Source organism: Gasterosteus aculeatus, chromosome 8 (assembly GCF_964276395.1).
Source record: "Gasterosteus aculeatus chromosome 8, fGasAcu3.hap1.1, whole genome shotgun sequence".
Taxonomy (NCBI): domain Eukaryota; kingdom Metazoa; phylum Chordata; class Actinopteri; order Perciformes; family Gasterosteidae; genus Gasterosteus; species Gasterosteus aculeatus.
The window spans coordinates 6,737,411-6,763,689 of NC_135695.1; the positions used below are offsets into that span (position 1 = coordinate 6,737,411).

At 44.7% G+C, this 26,279-nt stretch overlaps 1 protein-coding gene across 1 annotated transcript in view; it reads left to right on the plus strand.

Moving 5' to 3' along the window:
* Window positions 1-6,198: 6,198 nt before the first annotated feature.
* pde4dip (phosphodiesterase 4D interacting protein) overlaps window positions 6,199-26,279 on the plus strand; it is a 59,504-nt gene continuing 39,423 nt past the window's right edge. The window contains 3 exon segments of the mRNA XM_078107906.1: window positions 6,199-6,798; window positions 6,899-6,951; window positions 8,807-8,874. Coding sequence (XP_077964032.1) covers window positions 6,725-6,798; window positions 6,899-6,951; window positions 8,807-8,874 — 195 coding nt within the window. The 5' untranslated portion in view covers window positions 6,199-6,724.

Consider the following 26,279-nt stretch of genomic DNA (forward strand, 5'->3'; position numbering starts at 1 on the left):
CACATACAGCTGGATTATTATGAGCATAGATTATGTCGGTGGGGAGGAACAGGGACAACACAGCGGCTCTGGAGGTTTCCTTAAAACGTGGTGCAGAAGGGCCGAGGAGCCGACAGTGACCTCTGTAAGAACTACAGCTTAGTGCAGCAGCCTTCCTCCTCTACATTTTTTGGATATTTTGTGACGTTTTTGCAGTTTTTTCTGTTGAAAAACTTTCTTAGCGGCAATATTCAGGATTTAGTGTCAGGATTCAGGAAACGTTTCCACGTGTGTTTAGTTTAGTGCTTTAGTGCCACATGCTTTCATCCCATATTCACCTTTTTGAAGATAAGTAGCCTACCGACTACCGAGTGCGTCATCGTCAAACTCATCACGGTCCCACAGACGCGCGCGAGGACATGTCCCCCGGTGTCCCGGCTGTCTCGCTCCTCAACACCTCCCGTCTCTTCACCAAACAAGCGCTATTCCACGGATTGGTCGCTCGCCCGAAACTACAGTGCACGGCCGGGGCCTTTTCCCAACCCGCGTCACGAGGCTTCGTCTTCGGATGCCTGCGTGCGCTGCACCGCTGCTGATCATCTGACGCGTGGCGGCTCCGCACCAATGAGCTGAATCGAGAGCACCGGCGGTGGCGTCTGAGCGCAGCATCTCTCTGACTCCAGATCGGGGCGACGATCGGCGGGGATGCTGGCGGATGGATCCGGGCGGTAACGAGTGTTTTTTTTAAGGGACGCTGGCGCAGGACGGACGGATGGTTAACCGAAGGACACCGGTGAATTGGTGACGTGAAGATGGAGTGGGGACCGCTGCTGCTGTCACCGCCACGCACACACCACTAGTCGGGGACTGGGAGGTAATGCACGGAGTGCTGCAATAGCGTCATAGAAGTGTTACACATATTGGTGTCAACGAGTGGTGCAGCAATGCTGATTTTGTGTTTGCATGAGCAATGTGTTGCTGCGTTGATTGACTTGCACAGTTGATAGTTGCAGGCTTTACTCGCCCTGCAGGCTCACTGCGTGGCGCTGTTTGATTTCTAAGGCTGGTGACAGCTGTCTGATGGAGGTGTCTGACCTGCCAGAGACCAATAACGGTTTCCTGTTCAGTATTGAGTTATTGATTCCTGAACTGCCTGAGACCCAGCAGGCCCAGTGTGTGTGTGGGTGTGTTTGTGATTAGTGTCGTCTGTGTGTTTGTTTCAAATGGACACGTGTGTTTGTTTGGGTTGATTAGCTAACGATGCAAGTTTCAAGTCTCCTCAAGTGGCTTTTTTCTGTATGAGGCCGTAGTGAATGAATGGATTGCCAGCAAAGCAAAACTCATTCATAGATTTGCGCTGGGATATTTTGGCCGTAAGTAGGCCATTCACATCATCAAAGACTGTTGGAATAAAGCTGATCATCACATGCAGACAGAATAGGAGATGATGACGACGCTATTGGACCTCAGACTTTGTCCCTTTAAATGTTTTGGTCTTTTTGCCGTTCGTCCCACAACAAACTAAGCTGTTTGAAAATGCTATGCATCATTTTGTAAAACCTGTTGGTTGTTCTGCTTAAACAGAAGAAGAACTATTTGAACTTTGGCATTTGGACTTAGTTTTGTTTTGTGAACGTCACAAATCACGTGCGTTCTGACTAATTTCATTCTGATGTGAAGGACTTTGTAGAGGAGCTTGTGATCATCATCTTCATCATCATCTTTTGTGCATGCGGGTCAGTTTCTGGGAAGAGACCAGTTCACACTGGAGTCTGACGTTGGCCCAATTCAAATCTCTTATTTTATTCTCTATTCCTCCTTGTCTTCCTTTCTCAACCGATCTGAAAACCCCCAAAACCTGAGACACTCGCTTTGCAATCGACTACTTTCAAATATGTCTTTGCCTTTTCAATATTGATACTCCATATATTTGGTTATGTTTTGCATATATTTTGATGCCATTAGATGTTTTAACTTAGAATTTCGTTTTTTGCCAAGAAATGAAAGCGTCACCCAAATGGAGCATTGTGTTTTTTTGTGTCGACAGCAGTGTTAAATGCATGACTTATACCTTCTAAACTATAATAGTGTTATTTCCTCTTCGCTGTAGTGAACACAGGTTCACTGGTAAGAGCGATGAGCCAAAACATCACTCAGACTTATTGATTATTTCATTGGCGTGGTGCTTAGTAATACGAGCCTTGGGTTTGAGGGCGTTGGTCTGATGCTTGTGAATAATAAATGCAGTTCACTACATTTTAGTGAAAATATAATGTCCGTATGCTCTCACTGAACCAAACTAAGCGTGTGTTGAACGCGTTTTGAATGTAGATTTTTCATCACGCTTGGGTCAGATTAGCGCCACACCAGTGGGATGTTTCCTGGGTCAAAGTGTCGTCATCATTCCCACTCTTGGCCTTCGAATCACACACTGTACATTCAGTTACAGCCCCACAGACCCTGGGTGCATCCGAGGGAGGGAGGACGTGTGTGCTTCACTCCCCAGAGACTGGGGTGGAGAAAGATTGGGAAAACACCTCTACGTGTCATGGACGATGCCAAATACCATTTCTCAGCAAGATTATGTGAGGAATGTCTGGAACAGACAGTTTGTTCAGCAGCATTTATCATATTATTCACTAAATGCTCAGTTGTAGTTTGCAGTCTGTGTTTTCCTTCTGCAGATACTTGTGTGGCGTTATTCACCAGTCTACTTTAGGTGCAGCTTTGAAGGTACGTAGCGTGAAAGGGGGAGGGTCATAATGGATCTTTTGTGAGGTAAGACGCTGTCCCAGCTGTTCGGGCAACAGCTGCATAAACGGAGAAGGAAAATAGAGGATGTTTGGGAGGGAGGAACTTGGCATGTTGACATGAAGAGTGGAGGAAAGGTGTGATCAGGATAATTACACTCTCATCTGGTCTCTCGTGTGTTTTCGTCTCTTACCGTAACTTCTCCCCTCCTGAGAGGACTCCCCTCCAACCACTACAACAAGATCACCCTTGGATAACTTTGCTATGAACTATTTCAACTTGACGAATTCTAGGTCCAGAACAGACTGAGTCGGTCTCATAGTCTCTTGCTGACCCGGTAGTCAGGTGGTTTCTCCCAAAGTAAAACATCTTCATCCAAGATGATCTCATCACAAGTTTTCTCAATGCAAATAATGTCTTCTGACCTTTTTCTTAATGTACTTTGCATGTCTAACCTTCAGATAAGGAGCCAATACGTATGTTTCTTCTTCCTCTTCTTCTTCTGAAGTGTCCGTTTATAAAAGAGCAACGTCTTGCACTCGTCACAGGCTACAGAAGTCTATGAGTTGCAGCCCGCTTAACCACAAAAGTGATGTCCGTCTTACATCTATCTACTTTTTGAAGCTCCTGAGGAGATTAACTAGCACGCTTTTCTCAAAGCCAGAATCTAATTTTCCCCTCCTGTTTTGCGAGGGAAGGACTGCGTGGCGCGTTCGGCTGCGCAGAGGGGAGCGACTCGGTCCAACCTCAGCAGCTCTGTTGTCTCCGCTGCTCAGACCTGCAGGGCGGCTCTCCCGCCGCCGGCTGCACATTGAGGAATGTGAGGCAGGTATGTGAACGAGTCTAGAGAAAGAGAGAAATGGAGGGAGAGAAAATTCCTTGTTTTATTACAAGCCCATAGTGCACATGTAGTTTATGCAGACTACAGGTTACACGAGGGCCTGAGTCTGGAATGATTTTGGCCCCTCCCCCATGCTACAGGTGTTCAGGAACATCCCGTTTGAGTTATTTGAGCACAACAGTGTGTGTGTGTGTGTGTGTATACACACTCCAGCAGGCCACACCCTCCTGTTTGGAGAAGCACTGAAGAGGAATTTCCATAGACGTTGATCCAGTCTCTGGGACCGCCGGCCGGGGTCTTTGATGGTCAGCTCCCTCCACCAGCCTCAATGTGCTGCCTGTCTGCTTGAATCACGTCAATGCGGCTGCACTGTTTGTCTTCTGAACGGCATTTCTAAGAGAGCAATAATAGACTCATTGTGGTTCTATAAGACAGAGCTCCTGTGTGTGTGTGTGTGTGTGTGTGTGTGTGTGTGTGACCTGCAGGAACGTAAAAGACTGTTGGTGTTTGAATTCATATCTTGTTTTACCTGTTGTAAAAACGTGCTCCGACATGTCACACACACCTGGAGGGAGGGGGGGGGGGCATTAACACACGCATATATACGGGTGCCCTCCTTGTGCTCCACCCTACCATCAAAAACTACCACAGGCAAGTAGTCAATTGACAGCTCAGTGACTGTATCACCAGCTAACACGTTGGTGTGGACACACACACACACACACACACACACACACACACACACACACACACACCTAGTGAATCGTCTGTTTTGGAGCATGCTGAAACAGATCAGGCTTTCATGCTGAAGCAGGCAGTGTGTGTGTGTGTGTGTGTGTGTGTGTGTGTGTACCTTTGCTCCCCACTGGTGTTTACCTCCTCTCTCCCGCTGCTGCTCTCTGCCACGTCAAATGACCGACCGGGTGCTTGGCTCGTTCCTCTGGGAGCGGCGCGGCCAAACAAGCCTGACTGTGGTCACTCTGCTCCGGGTCTGAGGCGGCGAAAAAGTAGCGGCCCGGGAAGATTCCTCGCGGCACTTCGTCTCTGCGTGGTGTTTTGGCCCCCGTCTGGCTGTCTGCTGGAGCTCTGCTCGCCGGGTGGCAGATAAACCGATGAGTTCAGGTCCTTTTGACACAGTCGGACTGACTCACCTGGCGGTTGGGGAGACACTGGCAGAGCGGCTGTTGGAACAGCTGGAAAGGGTTTTATTCTTTTATAGATATTTTTCCATTCAGCTGACAAATGAGTGGATATCTTTATAGAGGAAGGTAAGGCTTTTTGGATGCTAACAGCTGTTGTGATGAGTCAGAGGGGTTGTTTTTGTCAGGGAGGTTTCACGGTGTGTTTTCTTCTGTGTGGGAGTGCGTTCATGAATGTCATGTGAATAGAAAAGCCTCATCTGCATTAAACACAGACGGAAAAAAAAGGGGAAAAGTCTTCTTTACCTTGCAAGGAAAAGGGGACCTTTGTGCCAGTGTTACATAATGAGCTCTGGAATCCACATGTGGTGTTCCTGGAGGATGGGCACCCATTGGCTGAACCAATTTCTGTTGCTTTAAAGCCAAAATGCCTGAATTATATTGGTCCGCTCCTGTATTTTTCAGAAACAGTCGGTTGTGTTACCCATGTTGTCAAAACATTTAAATCTGGATTATATGATATAAAGTATGTGTGCAGTTGCCTGCAGTGCATCTTATTACACACTGTCTCTCTGTACAATACTCACTATGCGTATCATTCAATTGAAGCTGCGTTTCCACTGAGTTAATAATTTAAAGTCAGAACTCCTAAACACTTCCATCCGATGGATAGATTTTCAGTTCAGTTAGGACATTTTTTATATCTTGGGAAACTTGCATGCGGCTGGTCAGCGAGGTAAACGATGTATATCCACAAATGTCATCAGTATTTCCTTTGGATGCAAAGTTGCAGCCATTTGAAACGTGGCTTCTTAGGTCTGAATGTCATTGCACAGTATTAAATAACAAGGACAGGAAATGATTGAAAAACCAAATATCACAAAATTGAATGAATATTATTTTTATCTGAAGTTCAACTTCTGATAGTTTGCATAATTAACTTTTACTGTTTTTTAATTATTGGTCTCTACCTCTCCTAATATCAATACTAATTAGACGCATATGAGGGGTCCAGAACTCCCAGAGTGTCTGGTCCTCTGTCACACAGTTTTGGCTCCCTTAGTATTTTTGAAGCTTCTTACACCTTACATGGAAGTCAACAGTGTGTTGTGTTTTATAAAAGTTTACAGGCAGCCGACTTGCGGAGGTCACATGGCGAGTAATCTCGCGTAGAGCACACGGGTCGCTATCAGCACGGTTAAAGAGCGCTCACTGTTGTCTACTCAGCCTCTATTGTCACAAATGTTCCTCCAGCTGTCACCACGTGTTGCAGATAGCAGGGAGATCTAGTGGTAACCACACACACACACACACACACACACACACACACACACACACACACACACACAAAGACGTAGGTGGTCAAGATGTTGTTAAATGAGTAAATCCACTCATTGCACACAAAGCCTTTGATTGCTCTGTTAATCAAAAACAATGGGGAGCTGCTCATTATATTCTCACCCCGGAATGAAGCGCCTCGGTGGTCTGGTCTTCAATTCGGTTGATAAGAGAAGCTTTTTACAGCTGCTTTGACTTCGTCTTGTTCATAGATTATTCACGAGAGGCTCCGAGGACCTGGGGAGAAAATCCTGCCCACGTTCCTCTGATCCTGAAGAAATCCTCCTTCAACGCGTCAACGTTAAGAACGGCATTATTCACTTGACTCTTTTAGGTAACGGAAAAAGGCAAAATTTCAATTTAGCCGCCAATGAAGTCAACACATTAGCTGAAGTAACTGTTAATGTGACTTTAGGAGTATTGCACGCTCTCAGGAGGCCCGTGGGACTTGATTTGTTACCAGAGTGGTGACCAGTACCAGGATTTCTTTGATTCCTCCACTCCGCGTCTGTGTTTACAGTTTCTCAGCTGCTGAGTGATGGCTGTGTGACTTCAAGCATGCGCTGACTCAATTTCCATCACCAGTGTGTGAGTGTGCCCGCTGTCTCTCGACATGTCAGTGGGAGGCTTTGCTCATCCGGACTATTTTTGAATTAGACACGTTTTTTAGTGGCGTATGAAGGAAGACGGTACACGCCAGCAGGTAGGGAGTTCTCTTGGTGAAAGGATGGTCTGTCAGCAGGAACGAAGGTGACAGTGCAGGGATAAGGACATTGGTGTGTGTGTGTGTGTGTGTGGCTGCTGGAGAACACACACGTGACGTGGTGCTGATAGTTGTCTCTTGTTTCAGGCACTGTGGTGCAGAGAAACGGGCCAGACCGAAGAGCATCGGACCAATGATGGGTAAGCACATTTCAATACTCTGATAGCTCTGTTCTTTGTTGCTGGGGTTTTAAAGTTCTCTCACCTCTTATTAATGTGTTCTTTACCCCATCTGACGCACCTTTCAGACCTGGCTCTTATATTATGTAGTTGAAAAACAGTAGAAACAGCTCATTGCAGTCGACCGCCCTCAGCCTGAAGCTCCCGTGTTGACTAATTAGTTGTTGCCACTATTGGTCTCTGAATGACAGAGGAACACATCTTTAATACAGTGTGTGTTGTCTTCTGTCTGTGGGTTAAAGAACCCATGAATGATAAAGCAGTTGCGTAGTTATTTTGAATGCCTATTTGCTTTTTTACTGAGACGAGAAGGTGTATTTATCTTTGATTACTGGTTAAACAAGCTTCACTGAAGGGTTTTTTCCCCCCAACCGAAGGTAGAGCCAGGCTATCTGTTTCTCCCTGCCTCCAGTCTTTAAGCCAAGCTAAGTTAATCACGTGATGACGCCATCGCTGTTTGACCATCGCTGCGTCCCTGAAGTGTAGGAGGTTTGTGTGAACGACACGGGGGGGTCTCCAGGCACAGCTAACACGGCAAGTGGTGCATTGTTCATTTTCATACACCACCCACATCGCAACGGTAACGAATGGTTTCAGTTGAAAAGAGTTTCCTTTTTAACAAAAACAATGAGCAACTACTGATTTGAGGTGAGACGAGCAGGTGTGGAGTTGGGAACATATTTCGTTTAAGGGTCCTCACAAGTACAGGAACACAACACACGTGTGTGTGTGTGTGTGTGTGTGTGTGTTTGCATGGTTTTACCAGTGCGTCATCGGTGTTTAATATTTGGTACCCCGGGCCGCTCCAGGCTTACATCCAGAAAACTTTCTACCTTGATGTTACAGAGCAGCCTTTAATAACATTTAATGTGCCACAATTTTAAGGAACCGTCAGAAATCTGTGCTCTGCCAAAGCCGTCTTGATTACACCCCTCGGGATCTGGCACTCCACCACCCCCACCTCTATTCTACCGCCAACCAATTGGCCCCCAAACCATTGTACAAATCCCTCCTGTGTGGGGCTTTCTGGGAACACGCCTGGTCTTTTAGACATGATAAGTTTGGCTTAGAGACGTCTTAAGACCTCTGGAAGTGTTTCAGCTGGACGGTATTAGACTCCGTGGGTTGTGTGTGCGGGGACACGGCCCATATATCCAGTTTAATAGGGTTATAATGAGGCGAGGGTCCATCAGGACGTCTTGGAGATGCTGCTCACTGTGCCCAGAGGTGTTTACATTTCAGCTCTGTTCTGTTTGACTGATGATTCCATGCAGCAGTGGAACTATTATAAATGAAGGTAATTTATTAAAAAATAGTTAAAAAAATACTTCAGGATTTATGGTGCAGTTCAAGATGAAAGGCCTTTACTTGCATTAGGCTCATGTCGACTTGACAAACACCGAACATGTGGGCTTTTTGAAAATATTGCTCATCTACCGTTGAAGAAAAAGGGCAGAAAAACTTTTTTCTTTGCTCGAGATTCACATATGAGCGTTGTTCCAGACAACTTTCCCCAACCGATGAAGACCGATGCGGAACGGTCAGCAATATCTACGACCACGTTTGTTCAGAAGGAGCAGGCAGTATGACAACAAATGATAAAACCCACAACTGAAAGATGGAAGGGGACGAGAAAATGATTGAGGAAGTTGAGGATGACAATGACTTGCTGGAGGAGAAGCAGTACGTAAAATGACGGTTGTGATGTTCCCAATAAGAAAACATCCCCTGGTTCTCACACATCCAGGCAGTGGGAAGTTTCACGTTGTGAATCAGTTTGATTTCATCTATTCACGTGCTTTTTCTATCTGTGCAGATTTTCCGTGTGATGAGAGGGATAAAGGCCCGCCGGTACAGATGCACAGCCTCAGAGAGTTCGAGCAGGTAGGAACATGTGCCGTGACGCGAGCTGTGCTCTATCATGAGGTATTTCAGTGGCGATGGGTAATGTGTGCCGTGTCCTGGCTTGTGTCTGCTCCGGGGTAATAACTATGTGGGCAGATGATGGCGCAACGAAAGGTTTGTGTCAGTCAAAGTTCTTTCCACCGAATCTCCGCTGTTTGTTTCTTTTGAAGCAGCTGCATGGATGTTAAGAATTTTGCCACTCTGTTTTTTTTTTTTTCTTGCCTTCATCCGTCCCGAGGTCAGGCCTGTGGTTTCACTGCCTGACGGACGGCCACACATGCTTGTCCTCATGTTGTCCCTCCATCCGCTAAGGTGTTATGACCAACCTTTGATTTGTTTCTGCTTTTAGTCTCACTTAACCCCAATAGCCCTAATTGGACAGTCTCAATCACTCTGTCAAGTAGATTCTTTTATGTGTCAACCTTGGAGAAACACGGCTGACACACATTTGCTGTCACTCACAGCAAACTTTCTGTTACATTGTGAATTATTTTGAAGGCCCATGATTACCGTTTCCTTCATACGCCTTGAAGAAACATGATCAGGTTCTAGTTGTCGGCAAAAACCATGTGTAGAGATGTCAGTGACTTCACCTGTGTTGTGTTATTGGACATATTTGCCCTGCTGTTCATCAGACGGCTGTAGGTCACGACAATAAGTTGTTTCCTAACCACTTTGACATAGTGAAGCATGCTTCTGTAGTTCTGTTGTGTTAGTGTGGACAAAAACCTCAAAGGAGCTGGTCTCGAATTGCAAAGCATCATTGTCCTTACAGCTTGGTACACAACTTGATGCAAGTATCCCTGATCATAGCTAATGCCTCATACAAATACAGAATCATCAAAAGGAGATATTTGAATATGTGAAAACCCGCAATATAATCCAGACAAAGTCTGAGAAGTTGGAATCGGGCATTCTGCACAAAATGCCACACAGCTATATCAAGTCTGTTGGCTTTTGAACTGAGAGGTTGAGAGGCGTAGTTTTCCTCTGGTTGGGGTTCTGGGACAGAGTAATGGATTCTGGGAGCTTTGCCAGGTGCATTATGGGTCTGATATAACTCCGAAGGTGCTTGCTGCAATTACCCCGTTCCCCTTTTAGTGAGGGGCAGGAGCGGGGAGGAGCTGCTTATACAATTGCTGAATTACTGTTGAGTTTGTGTTGTTTTAAGGGAAAAGGTCAAACGATATGAAACTCAGGATGAGATCAAATCAACTTGTTTGTGTGGAACAAACAGTTTGGTGGATTCTGAGACACAGAAAGCTGCAGCGGGAAGAAAAGACTGTCTGTATTTCTTCACCTGAAGATCGTTATGACTTTTTAAACGGGGTAATTTATAGAATCAAGAGGGAACATTTGCATCACACCTCATTGAACTTCACCTAAACTCTTCCTCTGAGATCTTTGCCTCAGCGTTCAGACACTATGCAACGTGTCTATGCAATATACTGTATATATATATATATATATATATATATATATATATATATACGGTCTACTCCTACTACTACGCCTACTACGGCCTCCTAGTTACCAAAATCCGACACGAAAACAGGTCCAACACATGAATTAGGACAACGATTTTGTTTGTTGCCAGTGTCTGAGGATGGATGTTCTAAACTGTGTATATACGGGTGGATTCAGTAACCGTCCATGTTTCCTTCTGCATCATTGAGATGTGACAGAAATCCTTTTGAAACTAAAATACAGACGGCAGAACTGCAGAGAAAAGTGATTTACTCCCACACATGTGGCACCCTGCTGTTTGTTCAAGTCAGACTTTTTTTGTGTTAAGAATGTCGTGTTTAGGCTTTTTTTGTGTTATTTTGTAAAGAAGCAATGTGGATCTTAGCTTTATGTGTGCAGAAGCATCGCTAATATATAGCTTTGTTGTGCGAGGATAAAGAGAACCCCCCCCCCCCCTCCGCAGCAGAAAGACTAACCCTTGGCTGGTTGGTTGGAGGCTATATTTGTGCGGCAGCTCTCCTTTTGAAGTTTTCCTCAGACTATCCCACTGAGGGATGAAGGGATGAGTCATGCCACATGCAGACATGCAGACTGGGAGGCAACCGAAGCACCGGCCTCGTATGTAGAGATGAGAGCTGATGAGCTGATGTCCCTGATTGTTGTTCCTTTTTAAAAGGAGAAGTCCAGTGTTTTTTCATGATTCACAGCTTTTGCCAGGAGTGATTCTTTATTATTATGCTTCTAATTATTACCATGATGCAGTGTTGAGAAAAAATGTCAAGGCGTTGATAAGTGAAGAATAAGTACCCTGTCATTTCAGATTTTACATAGTTATTTTGTTGCCTTTTTGTCAAACATCAAACATTGCTCTTTGAAGTTTTGCAATAATTCTTTTGTGACCCTCCGAAATATTTTAATTTAAACCAGTACTCCCATTAGAACTATTATAATTCCATATTTGTGGGATAGGCGCCTCTGTTTTCTGTGAATTGGCCAGAGTGGGTGATGGCGTGTCATCGCATTACATCATAGGAGACTTTCCCATCAAAGCATGTGATGATAAATTGGAGTTATGAACTTCTGTCATCACAGGGTTTGTCTGTATCATACAAATATTCCATGAAGTAGAAATTCAACATAAGTTCCTACTTTTCAAGGACTGCTCAGTTTTCTTCAAGTATTGCACAGAATTTTGTGTGCAAATACGGGAGGCGCTGCTAGCTTTTGGCCGGTTGTGATTGATTTACAGGGAGGTTGAAGTCACGTCTCAGAAATGTTTTCCTCTGAGAATGTGTGATGAAGCTCCGGACCCCTGAAAAGTGAAAATGGGACTTTTAAAAAAAATGTTGAGAACTGGCAAGAAAAGATTGAAATGTTACGCCGTGGCATTTTAAGGCCAGAGTTGTGAATGCGATCTATCCGATTCCCGTCATTGTGGCGGGATTACTTCCAGTTCAGACTCTCAAACCATAACAAAGGGAAACAACTGATTTTCAATATCAAGTTCAGTCGTAAGTCAGGGTCCTGACAGAAACGTTTAGAACATTCTGATGGAGCAGAATTAAGTTTGTTGACCTTCCTCTGCCACTGTAGTTTTACATGAGGTTTTTCTGACAGCGGTAGCGCATGTTGGTGCTCCCATTTTAATAGAGCGGTCTGCGTTATTGAATCCAGGTTACGGCTGTGCAGTTTCTCCCTGCCCCACATTTGCGTCCGTTTAAAGAATCAATCCTCCGGCAGGCAGGTTGGAAGAAACATGAACCTGCCCGAGTGGTATTTGTGACTGTCAAACATCCACGCTGTGCAGTCCTGAGGTTTTCAAAAGAGGAAAATCACCCGATCCAAATGCCCCTTCCTCAAATGGCCTTTATTAGTCCGCGGGAGAAATTGAAAGCACATGGCGGCCTATAAATGTGAATTCAAACCGACCACAGAGACACTTGGATTGATAGAAGAAGGGGGAGGATTGCATATAATTTTGGCCATTAAAACCTCAGGACAAATTATGGTTGTTAATCTGTTATTTTGCCCTCCGCCTCAATGCTCTCTCCTTTAAATGCAACGTACTCTATGAAAGCCCTGTCAGAGTTGGATTACTGTTGCCAGAGTGGCAGTAATGGAGCATATTCAGCGTTGTGCACACACCAAATCACAGAGGGAACGCTCGATCCTGCAGCTGACAACCAAGTCAGCCTGCGATCCAAATGGAGCATTTCTTTGATTCCCTTTACCTCCCGAGTCTCTTATCTCCTTGCTGCTTCTCGAGCTCTCCCGGTTTTTATTTTGGCATTTTAAAATAGGTCAGAATGCACTGTGTGTGTGTGTGTGTGTGTGTGTGTGTTGGCTGTTGGCCGTGATTCGCTGCCTCATGCCGTCGGGCAGCGATGGAAACAGGAGCAGTGATGTTGGATAAACTGTGAAATGTCGAGTCACCCTACAGATGATGCTGAATGTTTACTTCAGTGTTGCTCTGTCATTCAGCAAATATCATTGTATGTATTATCAATATAGCCAATTTAAATTGTTGTTTTCTCTCCCAACCAATCCCTTAACATTAACATTAACAATAACTACAGTCGAATTTCTGAAGTATTGAAAGTGGGTTTTTATTTGTAAAACAAATCCTCCAAGTAAAACTGGTGAATATGCTGTTTGTCCAAACCCTCTAGAGAATCAAACCTAATCTGGTCTGGAACCCCCGTAAGCAAGACCTGGAGGGAAATGTCAAGATTTGGGTAGAAACAGGAACTTTTTATGGGAAGGATGAGTTTCTCACATTATAACCAGTTGGTAAAGAACAACTGTGGTCCAACATGTGTCGACTCGTGGGTTTTAGGCTGCCAGTGAACAGCAGTCTCATGTTAAAGTCTGTTTGCTCGGATAGACGCTAAACAGCCGCTAAACTGCGACCGGTGTGTTGTTTGCAGTGGCCAGCTGATTGCTGGCGGTACTTGGGATCCGGGCACTGGTTGGGTGCGTTGTTGTTAAAAACGACTGTCCGCGACCTAGTTTTTACAAATATGTGTATGGGATAAACGGTAATGGCAAAATAAGCAGATACAATAATTATACCACAACCTGAACTTGTTTCCACTGAAGCTACCTGGGCTTCAACACAAACAAGCAGTGAAAAAACCAACAACATGTATTTGCTTTTAGGAGATAAAAAGATGAGATGCATTGTGTTATGTAAAATACTTCCTCATTGTTCAATGTGCAAATAAATAAAAAAAAACTGTCATCTAAGTAACCCGTTGAACATAAATGGTGGATGGACAGATGCGTTTGAGGTCAAATGGAGTTCTGGGAAGCCACAGACTTTATTATAGGCCAGCGATGTCATGTGACGTGTGCTGAGGCAGTCGAGGGGGAAAGGAAACCAACAACTGGCTCAGGCTGGATTGGAAACACAATGCAATAAGAATCGGAATGAGTTTTCCTCCTCGTCGTTCATAAAGAAACGTCTTAAGCAGAGAAGAGGCTTTAGGAGAGATAGCAGAACAGGAAATGGATGCTGTGCAGCTTTGTACAAACAATCGTTTTTTTAGAGTCTTTATTTCAGGAAACACCGTCCACGCCCGATCTGGCTCAGCAATATTGAATTATGATACACGATTCCCCCTTTCTGTTTGTCTCTAATGACCCACTAAGAATAGATACTGAAGCCAGGTTGTCTGTCTGCGCGCAACTCAACTACACTACAAAAAGAAATGCAGTTCAAAAGACTTTCTTTTAGGTGGTCAATGAAATAGAATGTGCCTTAATCATATATCTATATCTATATCTATAGATATAGATATATATATATAGTGATAGTTTGAATATCATTGTTGTTGTTGTTTTTTTCCTAAAAGCTTTACTAAAATATAAAAATTGAAACTCCATCACTATTGTTGCACTGGCTTACCAGCCCCACAGAATCCCTTCACCTACTTTCCCTTAATCTAGTAATTCAGGGTGGTCGATGTTTGTCACATGACTGTCAACAAGGAACCACATCGGGTAGTGGAAGTGGAAATGTTCGGGGAGTAAAACAAAGTACCCAGGACATGCGGGTGGTTCAGTGTGTCTCGGTCCTTCCTCTGACGAGATGATCGGGAAGCCGATTTTTTGTGCGCTGAATGAACTTTTTGCAGTGCATCCGGGCGGATGAGCCGACGTGCGCTAATGCACGTGCTGACAGCACAGGGGTCAGTTTCCACCGCAGCAGCACTCAGACTGCAGATCGATACTGAGCAGCTCAGCTTTCAGGTCACCCAACCAGCAGATCTGCTGCTGCTCAAATTAGCCCACAGGACAAAAACACACACACACTCACTCATTCACATGTTCTCAATGGCCAGTTGCAGGTCAATTGCCTTTCTTAATCACATTTGCACAAAAAAATCTTTGGCATGTGCACGAGCAGACACAAGCGCACATTCAGAGTCCTTCTTCAGCACGTTGTCGTCAATACCATGTAAAACCAGCAATAACCTTCACTGCAGAGGTACTGTATCGATGCATTCATTTGTCAGATGAGACTGGATGTAAGAGCTGGGATTGATGTCACACATTGCAGCCATCAATTAACTACAAACCTCCAAAAAGCTCTCAGAAGTAAATCTGCCCAAGCTGACATTCATTTCAGCACAATAATTGAATTTCACGCTGCCGCCGGAGACTCCAGGCAGAGTCAGACAAAACGCGTTGAAACTTTACACTATAAAAAATCTTGAGCATTTACATCCTCAGCACATTTCCGCTGCTGTAAACAAAGAGGGTTTGGGGGTGTCGGTTTTTGGATTCACCAGGATGGAGAGAGGCAGAGCCAACAACAGCGGTCTATAATACTTTCTATGGGCCCGTCTAACCGGTTAATACAGACACTTTATCTTTTAGGTGAAACATTTTTAAACCCAAGTTCACACAGCGATTAGGGAAGAATAAAATTGTGGATTTTCACCCCAATCGTCTTTACTTTACCACACAAAATCCACATAAAGATGTCATCATGGGGGGGCTCCAGCATCTGTAAAACACTCTTTCAGAGAGGCGGACTGCTGACCTCAGAGCGGCTGCACAGTACCGCACCAGCGTCACCATCTGGAGAGATGCAACTCAAACTGTGCAGCGCCGTCTGTAGCTTGAGCCCGACTTTGTTAATTGATCCCAGGCACATGCAATAAATCCGTGCTCCTCTCTAGCGGGTCAGAGAATACACATTGACTTGATCACGGCGTCGGTCACGGAGGATAATTGTTCAGTTTAAGCGTACAGTAATCGGCTCCCTGCGGTAATACAGCGCTCCGACTGTTAACGTCAGCCACTGGCTGGAAACACCTGACAGACTTTATATCTGTGTTTCATTTCTGACAAACCTTTATTCATCACGTATGTTTGGTGTGGGACAGACTTCCCGCGGCAGCAAATCATCTTCCGCTCCTCGACACGATTTGTGTTTTGTCCGAGATCCGGACGTGTGCGCTTATGAATCCTCTGATTGACACATTACAGAATGTTTCCTCCTTTTGGATTGCAGTAAGTTCCGCTGCACCATTGTGTGTTTTTCTTTCATTCAGAAGGTATTTATGGATTATGTTTCATCATTTCTCTTTTCCCGGAGCCGCTACAAACACAAGGGTAAAAAAAAGTGTTTTTATGAATCAGGCTTCTGCTTGTTGGCAGAACAGCACAGTCCACAACACAAAGTGTCAAATAATAAGAGAGCGTTTGAGATACAACCCTAGTGCTATTTCTGTTATGGTTCTATGAAAACATGCTGGAAATGGTGTGAAAGGTCAAACACTCATCTAATCGGACTCGGTCTGATGTAATTGCATTTACAATTGTGCTTGAATCTGAGTTTTATGTCCGATCGACTCTAAACGTCCATGTAAATGATCAGACTATCAATCGAGAGCTTGTCTTTGCTTTTGTAAATCTGGGTACCTGAGGCTCAGGCTCAGTTCAACATACATAACATTACATAACATGACATAACATAATGTCCATCCGAGTATCTCCCCCCGCAGCCGTGCAAAGGTGCATCATATTGTCTCGCAAGCCAATCACATTTGACTGAGCTTTTTTTAAGTTAAAGAGCTTAGAGAGAAAGACGCTTAATCAGAACGCCTCAGATATGGGGTGAGTTCAGATATATTCAGGGATAGTATGAGATGGGTTTTGTTTTTAATGCAAACATTTTTTTAATGTTTCCATAAATGGATCAAAACACCCCTTTTACAAAAGATGAGAAACACACATTGCTCATTTCTGCGTGCGTTCAGTGCCAGTAGACAGTTTTTGATACCCATCGTGATCACAAAATAACCTGCATGTGTGTGTCAATTTACTTCATCAATGCGTCCTGTAATGTCCTGCACTTTAAGTTGATTTGTTTTCAGAGGATCACATCAAAATCAAATCAAAATTGAGTTTTTTGGCAAGTTCGGAATGTTCTCCCAAAGGCCGAGATGACTGTAAATGAACCAACCAGGAAGGCAATTAGGCCGTCGTGCCCCAAACATGCGCCTGTGTTGCATTTCTATCAAACCCACCTATTCTTTTAAGAGGGGGAAATTGAATTTACATTTGTACAAGGTTCCTTTTGTGTCTTTTTGGTCCGTCTGCCTGGATTGTTAGGTGTGTTTTCCGTCAGCAGGCTGGTTGTTGAAGCTCATTACTGACGGACTGACTGATGGTCTCCATTTGTTTGGTTTGGTAGAGTCTGCCTGTGGCCTGGTAATGGCCAGATCTGAGTGTAATCAAAGCCGTCTCTTCATCTACTCTTGTTCTCCTTTTCTCGCGCAGAGATATTCTGCAGACAGATATTCTCGCTTCCCCCTTCTTCTTTCCCTCCTTTGAAACCTCTTTCTCCTTTTCCCTGTTGGGATAACGTTGGCAGATTGTGAACGGGTGACACATGCAGAGCAGACCTCCCCTCCTCTCCTTGAGCACCAGAGAACATTCCCCCACTTGCCAGAAAATAGGAAGAAAAATTCTGTTTAGAAAAAACCCCACATTTTTAACTTGGAACTGATCTACATGCACGCATGTGTCATCGTTTATTTCCAATGTCGGGTTCCTGGAATCAGACTGGGGTGTTGAAAGTTTTTCTGCTGTTCTTTGGGGACAGGTGCTTTTGGGTAAAACTTGATGACTTATCAATGATTGAGGATCCTTTTCAAATGGAATAATTGCAAGCAGAGGGGGCAAAGGAAGACCAGGAGCCGTCAGAAAAGCTACCGATTTTCTTCAGCCCCTCGCTATTGAAATCTTCCCTCCTATTTTATTTCCTCCATTTGCCCTTTTAACACCATTTGTTCTCGTAGTCACATTCACTCTCTGTAACTTTCTTTCCGTGGTCATTTTGCAGGCCCCCGTCACATGTGTTCAATCCTGATTGGCCTTGTTTTCCCATCCAAAAAGTATCGTGTGGATCAAGTATTAATATATATCTTTCCTACTATTGTCGCAGATTCTCACTAGAACAACAAATGTGATTTAGTCCATGACTGAAAATATGCACGTTTCCTCCTTTGATTAAAAACTACAGTGACAAGCTGTTTTAGGAAGACAGATTCTTTTTTTCATTTGATACCAATTATTTGTTTAAAAGATGCATGTCTTACATCCAGCACATCTCCAACTGGTAATGTTTGCAGCACTCCCCTTGTCTTACTGACGGTATGTAGTGACCTAATGATGTTTTCCAGCAAACCAACAAAATCCACCTCTTGTTTTCTGGAGCTCAAATCTCCTGAGTCTGGGAAATGCCAGTAATCATTGTTGGTGGATTTGCTCTCTCTCCTGTACAAATATCTTCACTTGCTGATGAAACATTATAAATGAGCCATCAAACTCTGCACCCAATGCCCATTGCCTTCACTCCTGCAGGGACCGGCTGACAGGAGCTGGACTATTAAGTGTCCGGCAAAAACCCAGCCTCAGTCCAATACTCTCTGACCGTGAGCCTGATCCTCCAATTGAACTTCTCCAAACAGAACATGTTTCCACACTGTATGAAATGCAGTGTTCATGCATCTTATTAAAAAAAAAAACATGATAGTAAAAATATTTTATAATCCTGTATAATAACTGGACCGGGTGCTCTTTGGGCCCCGTGGAGGCTGAATAAGAACGAAAAAGGGCCCCGCATCCAACATTCAATCCAATCCCCGTCAACTGGGTAACCAGCGCTTGGTGTTCACCATCTTTCCCAAACATTAACCAAGTGATTTTGTTGCCCGCCCCTCACGCCTCTACCTTCTATGCATTTGGTACTGCATTGACAGGGAGCCTAAGACAGAACGTTTTGGTGATAAGTTAAAAAGTTCTACAAAACTGTTGTTGAACAGAAAGAAACACACAAGCGAAAGTTGAAGAAACGCAGTGAAGAAAATGAGGGAAGGGAGGGGGTATTGGGGGATTTCAAATCTGTGGAAAGTCGTTCTTTCTGGAGATAGCCTGTTCCTGCCGGGCACAGCCGTAACAAACCCAGAAGGCCGAGAGCAGCCTGGCTCGGATCACAGCGGCTCAGCCTGCGCCAGCCAGTGTTGAGTAATGCTGTTAGTAAATACCAGGCCAATTACTACTAACGAGGGCCTAACTGCAACCAGGTGAACATTTATTAAATTTGTCACAGAAAGGTAGAGTGGAGATAGCTAATGAAGAGCAGCCGCAGCGCTCGGCCAGACAGCCGGGCTCTGGAGGGAGTGCGTGATTCACTTTGCAGTGCCACCAAGTTCTCCCGTCTTCCACGTTTTATACTCATTTAAACAGAAAGCAATAAGTCAACAGGGGAATATGTCCATTTCATTTGCCGGTCCGTGCAGTAATTCTTAATAAAAAATAAAAAAAGCTAGAAGATTCTCAGGAACCGTGCAGTTAATGACTCTCGTTTTGAAATGAATTCAAAGACTTTACACGATTCAAAGACACAACAGTGTTCAGCTGAAGTTCCCTCAGAATAATTATATGTTTGGTTGCTTCACACAGTGAGACAATCATGTAAGTGACGGGGGAAACTGAAGCAGTGACATAACTACACAAAGTCTGTCCAGAAGATGCATTTTTGAGGTACTTCAACAGTATTTGAGTAAAACTCCGTAAGCAGCAGGTGGCAAAAAACTGCAGTTTAGCTGTCGTTGTTGCAGACACACCCGGAGGAGACCCGTACTTTACTGAGTGCACATTACTACTTATGAGTGTTGTTCATATTGTGCATGGTGCGTGCTAACATTCACTGGCATTGTTTATTAAGCTGCATGAAACAAGATTATTTACATTTACTTAAAGGTTAAATTCCTGTGAAAAAACGTGACTTGAGTGATAGCTTTTAAAGTGTCAACTTCTTAAAATGCATTAAAGAATATTGAATCCATTGCACACAGAATATATGTATTTTAGAGATTTCTTTGATAAACAGGAAAGACTTTGTTCGTTAACTTAACTACTTCTGGTACAAGATTAGACACCAAATCAGGACACATTGAAGACAACGGCCGGTCCACCACTGAACGTGACCCAGAGGAGGCTGAGTTCATTTCAATAGACTCACATTCTGAAACGAGGCCGACCTCCAGCCACACATTCACGGTCCCTTTATTTCTTTTGTCGCTCCATTCTTTTCTTCCTCCTCCCTCCATCATGTCATTCATTCCTACTTTCATCCTCCACATCCCCACACACACTTATTAACCCCCCCCCCCCCCCCTCTCCTTTTACAGTCTCTTCTTATCCTGCTAACTGATGGTTCAGTGCAGCGGCGCCCTCGGGCTCAGTTCTCTGTCCCTTTTGATTTCCATCCACGGACCAGAGGAAGCAGGGCACATAGCCAGCGTATTCCATACACACACACACACACACACACACACCAGTGTACTGCAGACCATCACAGTCTGAGTCCATGCAAACACCTGGACAATGGATGCTCCGCCTTGTGGACATTCACTGGTCACGCTCACCACTGACATTACCTCACCAACATTTTATGTCAGTGTGTGTGTGTGTGTGTGTGTGTGTATACTGTATGTATGTGCACGTACGTACGGCGCTTGTATCAAAAGGTTAAATTCTTCAGGAATAAATGAAAACAGTCCAACAGCTAATTTTCCAGCCATGTGTTGTTGTAATTACAGGCCTGCAGTGCCTGCATGCTCTGCACATAAACAAACACGTGCGTGTGATCTTTGCCAGTACACGACTTGAAAGAGAGGAGTACATATTTAATGTATTTGAATCAAGATATTACATAATCTTGAATGCAAATATGTCAGTTCACGGTCCACAAAGAAAATCAATACACACCTTTGTTATCTGCTGGCCGGGATACAAATAAATGCAATTACAGTTAGCACTGATCTTTGATTGTCCTTAAAATGGATTCATCCTCCCTCACGGGGGTTTATGTAACAGCTCTGGGTGGTGACTGCAACAAGCAGCCTGCATTATGGGCTCACGGGTCTCTATGTGAGAGGGAGCGATAGGGGATTCGTCGGCGTTGCATTCAGCAGCCCTGGAGAACAGTTCCGTTGGTCCATTTTAACGTCCCAGTCATCAGCATCGTGGCTTGACCCACATGCGGAGCGAAGGGTTGCTGTAACAACGCCATCTCTTGGGTAACTTGTGTATTTTAAACTCAAGCAAAGTGACAACACCTGATAGCGTCGATGGCGATGGCTCATTAACATGCATCGTCATTACGGTCTTGAGAGTGTGTCTGTGTGTGTGTGTGTGTGTGTTTGTGTGTGTGTGTGTGTGTGTCGTCAGGAGGTCGTTACAGTGCTGCTCCGTTTGTCAGCTGGGCTTCATTCACAAAACGTGGCTCTGCCGGCAGCGTTTCCTCTGCTTTCTATTTGGAGAAAAAACAACAAAAAAAATGACCTGCTAATTTAGTTTTGAAGGTATCTGTTTGTTTTCAGACCTGTCTTCTCTCTCTCTCTCTCTCTCTCTCTCTCTCTCTCTCTGCCTCTCTCTCCCCCCTGCCGTTTGGCAAAAATGAATCCAAGCGGAGAGGCAGACATTCGGGGATAGATTGGGTTACACTACTAGCCAGAGACAAAAGTGGTCTATATGGGAGGGTCGGCCATGACAGTTGGCAGTTGGCTCGGTTTGGGGCGAACCTGATACCATAATTTAGATCTGCCATAAACACACAGAAATGAGACACAGACCTACCCTCCCTCTGAAACACAAGCATGGGAAAACCGGACATCTTGGCTGCAAAATCTCTGCCACGACCGTAACACAAAATCCATGCTTTTATGATTAGATGTAACGTGTTCATCATTGCTTACGTACACAAACTGATGGAAAGTATTTGCGCGGCCTTGCCCTCGCTAGCTGCACGTGTGCGGAGCCGCATGGGAACAGGTATTTGATTCTGCTCAGTAGACGGTTTGTTAATGACTCGGTGTTTAGACGCTCAGATGGTGCCGTCTCCGTCTGGGTTGCCTGTTCGGACTGGCGTACGCCTCCATCTGGAGACCGACCCATTGTCATAATCATTGTTTTCCACGGTTTGGGTGCGCGGCAGCGACTGCGTGCGTGCTTCTCGTTCGTCACCGGGTGTGTGCGCGCATGCGGACGTCTGCTGATTAGCTCTGGCACCTCCGACCGAGCGAGAGGAGGGTTGTGGAAGATTAGGTCAGCGGGTTGATCCTGCGTTTCTAGTACAATTCAGCCAACGGTCGGTACACACATGCATTGCCCGAAAAAAGGTTTGATACGTGGACTCAGCTTCTCAAAAATGAAGATAAGTTTCCTGTTTGCATTAAGACAGTTACATCAGTTTGCTGAGGCCCCAGTTACAAACATCCAAATCACAGGGCTGACAAACACCTTGGCTTCAATTCGTCAATGTGTTCAGGCTGTTGAACGGAACAGGAGGGGTAGAGAAGTGAAGTGAAGAGGAGCTGAGGATGTAAGAAAGAAAACGGTGGCCTCTGATACTGTCTTTTTTGGAATTATAGACAAACAATAATTTATTATATCTCGCTGTTCATTTTGAGACCAGACGAGTTTCGACACGTGGAGCTTTCTTACACACAAGTTGATGTACTGATAGAATAATAGAACGATAAATGAATGTATATTTCTAAAAATCAGTGTTTGCAGACTGCAGAAAATGTGTACTTAAATGTTTACATCATCGCTTATATGTTGTTTGATTGATTATAAAAAACTGACAAGCTAATAGTTGCAGCACAAGCCTTTGGATTTTGGATGCACAAACACACGGACACACGCGCACATTGGCCCCGTCCTTAAGACGTCCCCCTCTTCTCCTTCTCCGTTTGTCTCAGCTCACCACGTCCACTGTGAGTATCTCTGCGTTTATCCCCGATTCCCTGTCCCTGGACGAGGTCATCTCCTGTCTGGCCGACTCCCAGTGCTCACCCCTGAATGAAGGAGAGGGGGGAGGCAGGCAGCGCTGCAAAGTGTTGCATTCAGAAAAAGGCTGTTTGCTGGCTCAGATTTGGGACTTTTCTGCTGCTGCTCTTCTAAATCACGGCGGAACAGAGCATGCAATACTCGGATGTCAGCAGCACGTCTGGAGTCATAGGGCCTATTCTGCATCCCACACACACAAATACAGTAACACGCATATTTAGAAACACAATAAGTAACACAAGCTACACCGAGCCGTTGATGTTGACAGGGCTTCCTCTTTGGCTGCCATCACCATTAGCGGCAGATGTGTTTGAGTCCAGGCCCTGCTCCCCTCTCCTCTCGATGCCTCTCAGGGAGTATCACGCCTCCCCATCGCCCCGAGCTACGGGGCTACGGGCCGTCGGTCACAGCCTGAGCTCACTTCCGGGGGGTCAGGTGTCTCCGACAGGCCGGCTCAGGGGGGTAAGTGATGCCGGAACATCTGATCCCGATCCAACGAGCTCGCTGCCGCATATCAAGAGTCACTTCTAGCCTTTTAAAATCAGCCGTCCTGTAAAATTGGACCCACCCAGTCTGGGTTTCCACCTGGCAGAGAGTGATCTGTGTGTGTCTAGTGAAAGGCACCCTTTGTGATATTAAACACGGTCTTTGTAGCGATGGCAACCCTTGTTGATTAGCCCCAGAAGGCCTTTCAGTCAGGCAGCGGGGATAAATGACCCAGGCTAACATTTATGGCTCTCTACTCCCCATAAAATATGTGGCATCAGAAGTGGTTTAAACTGAAATAATAGAAAACTGTGGTTCCCACTGCGGGACCCCAAAAAATAGGTCAAACCTAAACGTCATCATATTTATTTTATATGATTCTTCGGTTTCTGAGAACCAGCTGTGGAGTACACATGGAAAAGTCACTGTTTGCTGACCAGATTTGTCAATTTTTTTTTAATTTAAGACCAACCCAAAGCTTTGTAGGCGGGAAAGGGTTTGGACGCAGCTTTTTCCTGTGACTCATCCAGAAACAAAGGAACACCAAAAATGGATACAAAAATGTCAGATAGCAAATGAGACTGGCTCAGTTACACAGGCGTCTTAAAGAAAAATAAACTGTTAAATAAACATATTCCTTTTATCGTTAGGTAAGCATTAAGTGCCCCTGGTACATGGAGCCACTACTGTGTCGACTGAAATGAATTCCGTCCCACCGCATTTCTCAGGGGGAAAATATGCCTCAAAGTAAATTATTTTGACCCTGAAAGACGACAAATGGGCACTATGGTCACAAATAGTAAAAGAATACCCGACACTGATCATTTTGGCCAACTGTATTCCACTTTGTCATTGAACAAACCACATTTAACAGTTTGCCAACAACAACGATGCCCTAACAGCGTCTGATGGAGCTCCACAATGCTCCACAAGGTGGAGGAAACGGCAGAAGAAGAGTTCCAGGCGTGATTATGTCTGACGTGTGTTTAGAGGCTAAACTCAGTCGCTGCAACTTTAGATTCAAAGCAGGAATGTTCTCGACGGTGCACGTACGAACAAAATGAAGACCCGTGCAGTGCCGGGAACACTGAAGAGTGTTTTTTTCTATGGATTCTGTGAAGTATAGTGCAAGACCAGAGTTTGCTTGTTTCTTACGTCCGCTGCCTCCTCCTAAACGATCATTTGGACAATGAGCTCTGCTTCTGATCCTGTGTTATGAGCGCTTGCATCGCAGGCCTCGTTCTGCAGACGCAGTCCCGCGTCCGCCCGCCTGGAGTCGGTGTGTTTCCGTGCGCTGCTGCAGAGATTCAGATCCGGTTATGATCCGTGCCTCTCGCTCTCTTTTGCGTCGCTAAAGTAAAACAATGGCACTCCGAGCAGCGGCAGCAAGCCAGGTTCTCTTTTTCACTGAAACTGCGAGCAACACACTGGTCGTGACCTGGTCTTGATGTGCTACACTTGATTTAATCCTGGCCCTGCTGGTTACGGTGTATACCTTACGCTTTGTCTCCCAGCATCAAAGTCTTTAGTAGAAAATAAGCATGACATCTGGAAATGAAGTTTCCACGTCACATAGTTAGGTTTTCTTCGTCGTTTTTTAAATATGTTTTTTTTTTTATGCTGCATTTAAGTTGGCAAACTGGCTGGAAAAAGGTATCAAAAGGCCTCCACACCAAAACCCCTCCTGCCGTCCGTAGATGCAGTTACGATTCCAGAAATGCCTGGCGCGGAGCAAACGACTCCCCACCGACAGGCCCCTCCTCCACACCGCATCAGCCGCCACTCGTACACAGCTGCTGCCGCATCTGGAGAAGATTTTATGTTTTTATCAAAACTAAAGAGTGAGGAGGGGCAGATAAAGGCTGTGTTCAGATATCCTCCAACACCCGTAACAACGTTTTTTCTTTTCGGTCTTCCCATTAGAATGGAAAAAACGCTTATTATTGCCGGATTAGTTCTGTTGCCCTGTGGTTTGAACTAGCTAAGCACCCTGGGAAGGAGGACTTGCACATTAGCGGCTATGACTATTTGTAGGGTTAAAGTATGCGATATACAGATGGGAGTTTTGAAATGAGGTTCCGGTAAGTTGGTGGTTTCCAAACTGGGGCTCGCAACCCCCACGGGGGGCACGGTGGACCGACAGGGGGGTCGCAGCTTCATCACCAACCCGAGATCGTAGAATGAACGAGGCATTCCATCAACAGCCCATCGTGAATCAGAACAGTGAAATGAGCATTACAGACGGCTGCGTGCTTCTAACTCAATTATTTTTATTTTTATTTTAATATATAGCTTTTTTGTGTCTGGCTGTAACCTTCTGTTCAGTTTCATTGCCGTCAGTCCAGAAGTTGGCCTGTGGTTCATGACATCCCTTTGTACTTATTGCCAGTCTTTACATTTGCTGTTTAATATTCCACATAAAAAAAAGTTCAACTCTGAGCTTGTGTTTTTGATGAACGTCAGCCGAACTGTGTTGTCCGTCATCATGAGCCTCAAGCTGTGAGGACCTATTATTATTACACATAACTTATTATTCACTGGAAAAATCAAAAGGAACTAAATAAAGGAAAATACATTTTACACATTCAATAAACATCGCTCGCTGTAGTTAGTTTGTGTAAGCGGTGTTAGAAAAGTAGTTTAATTTATTCCAAGGGCAGAGAGTAATGTGATCCGTTGCATGGACCGTGATTGTGTTATTTGTAATGGACACAGTTGTGTGTGTGTGTGTGTGGTCATTGTGGCTCACAGTCTCTGCGGCATTATTATCACTAATAACAGCAGCGAGACCTCCAAGTCAAATCATCACACATCTTGTTGTTTTAAATTGAGAAGAAACTGCTTTGTGCGTTGTTGTCTTTGCAGCTTTGATAATGGTACCCGCCCCAATAGTTTCCATTAAAACATATTTTTTGATTGGCTCAATGTCGCTTTTATCAAGTAGCCAAATAAGTTGTGTCATTGTAGGTTTGAGGTGTTGAGACCGAACACAAATCGTGTTTGTTCTATTGTGTGTGCACATTTCACCTTTTGCTTATAAAAACCTGTGATTATTT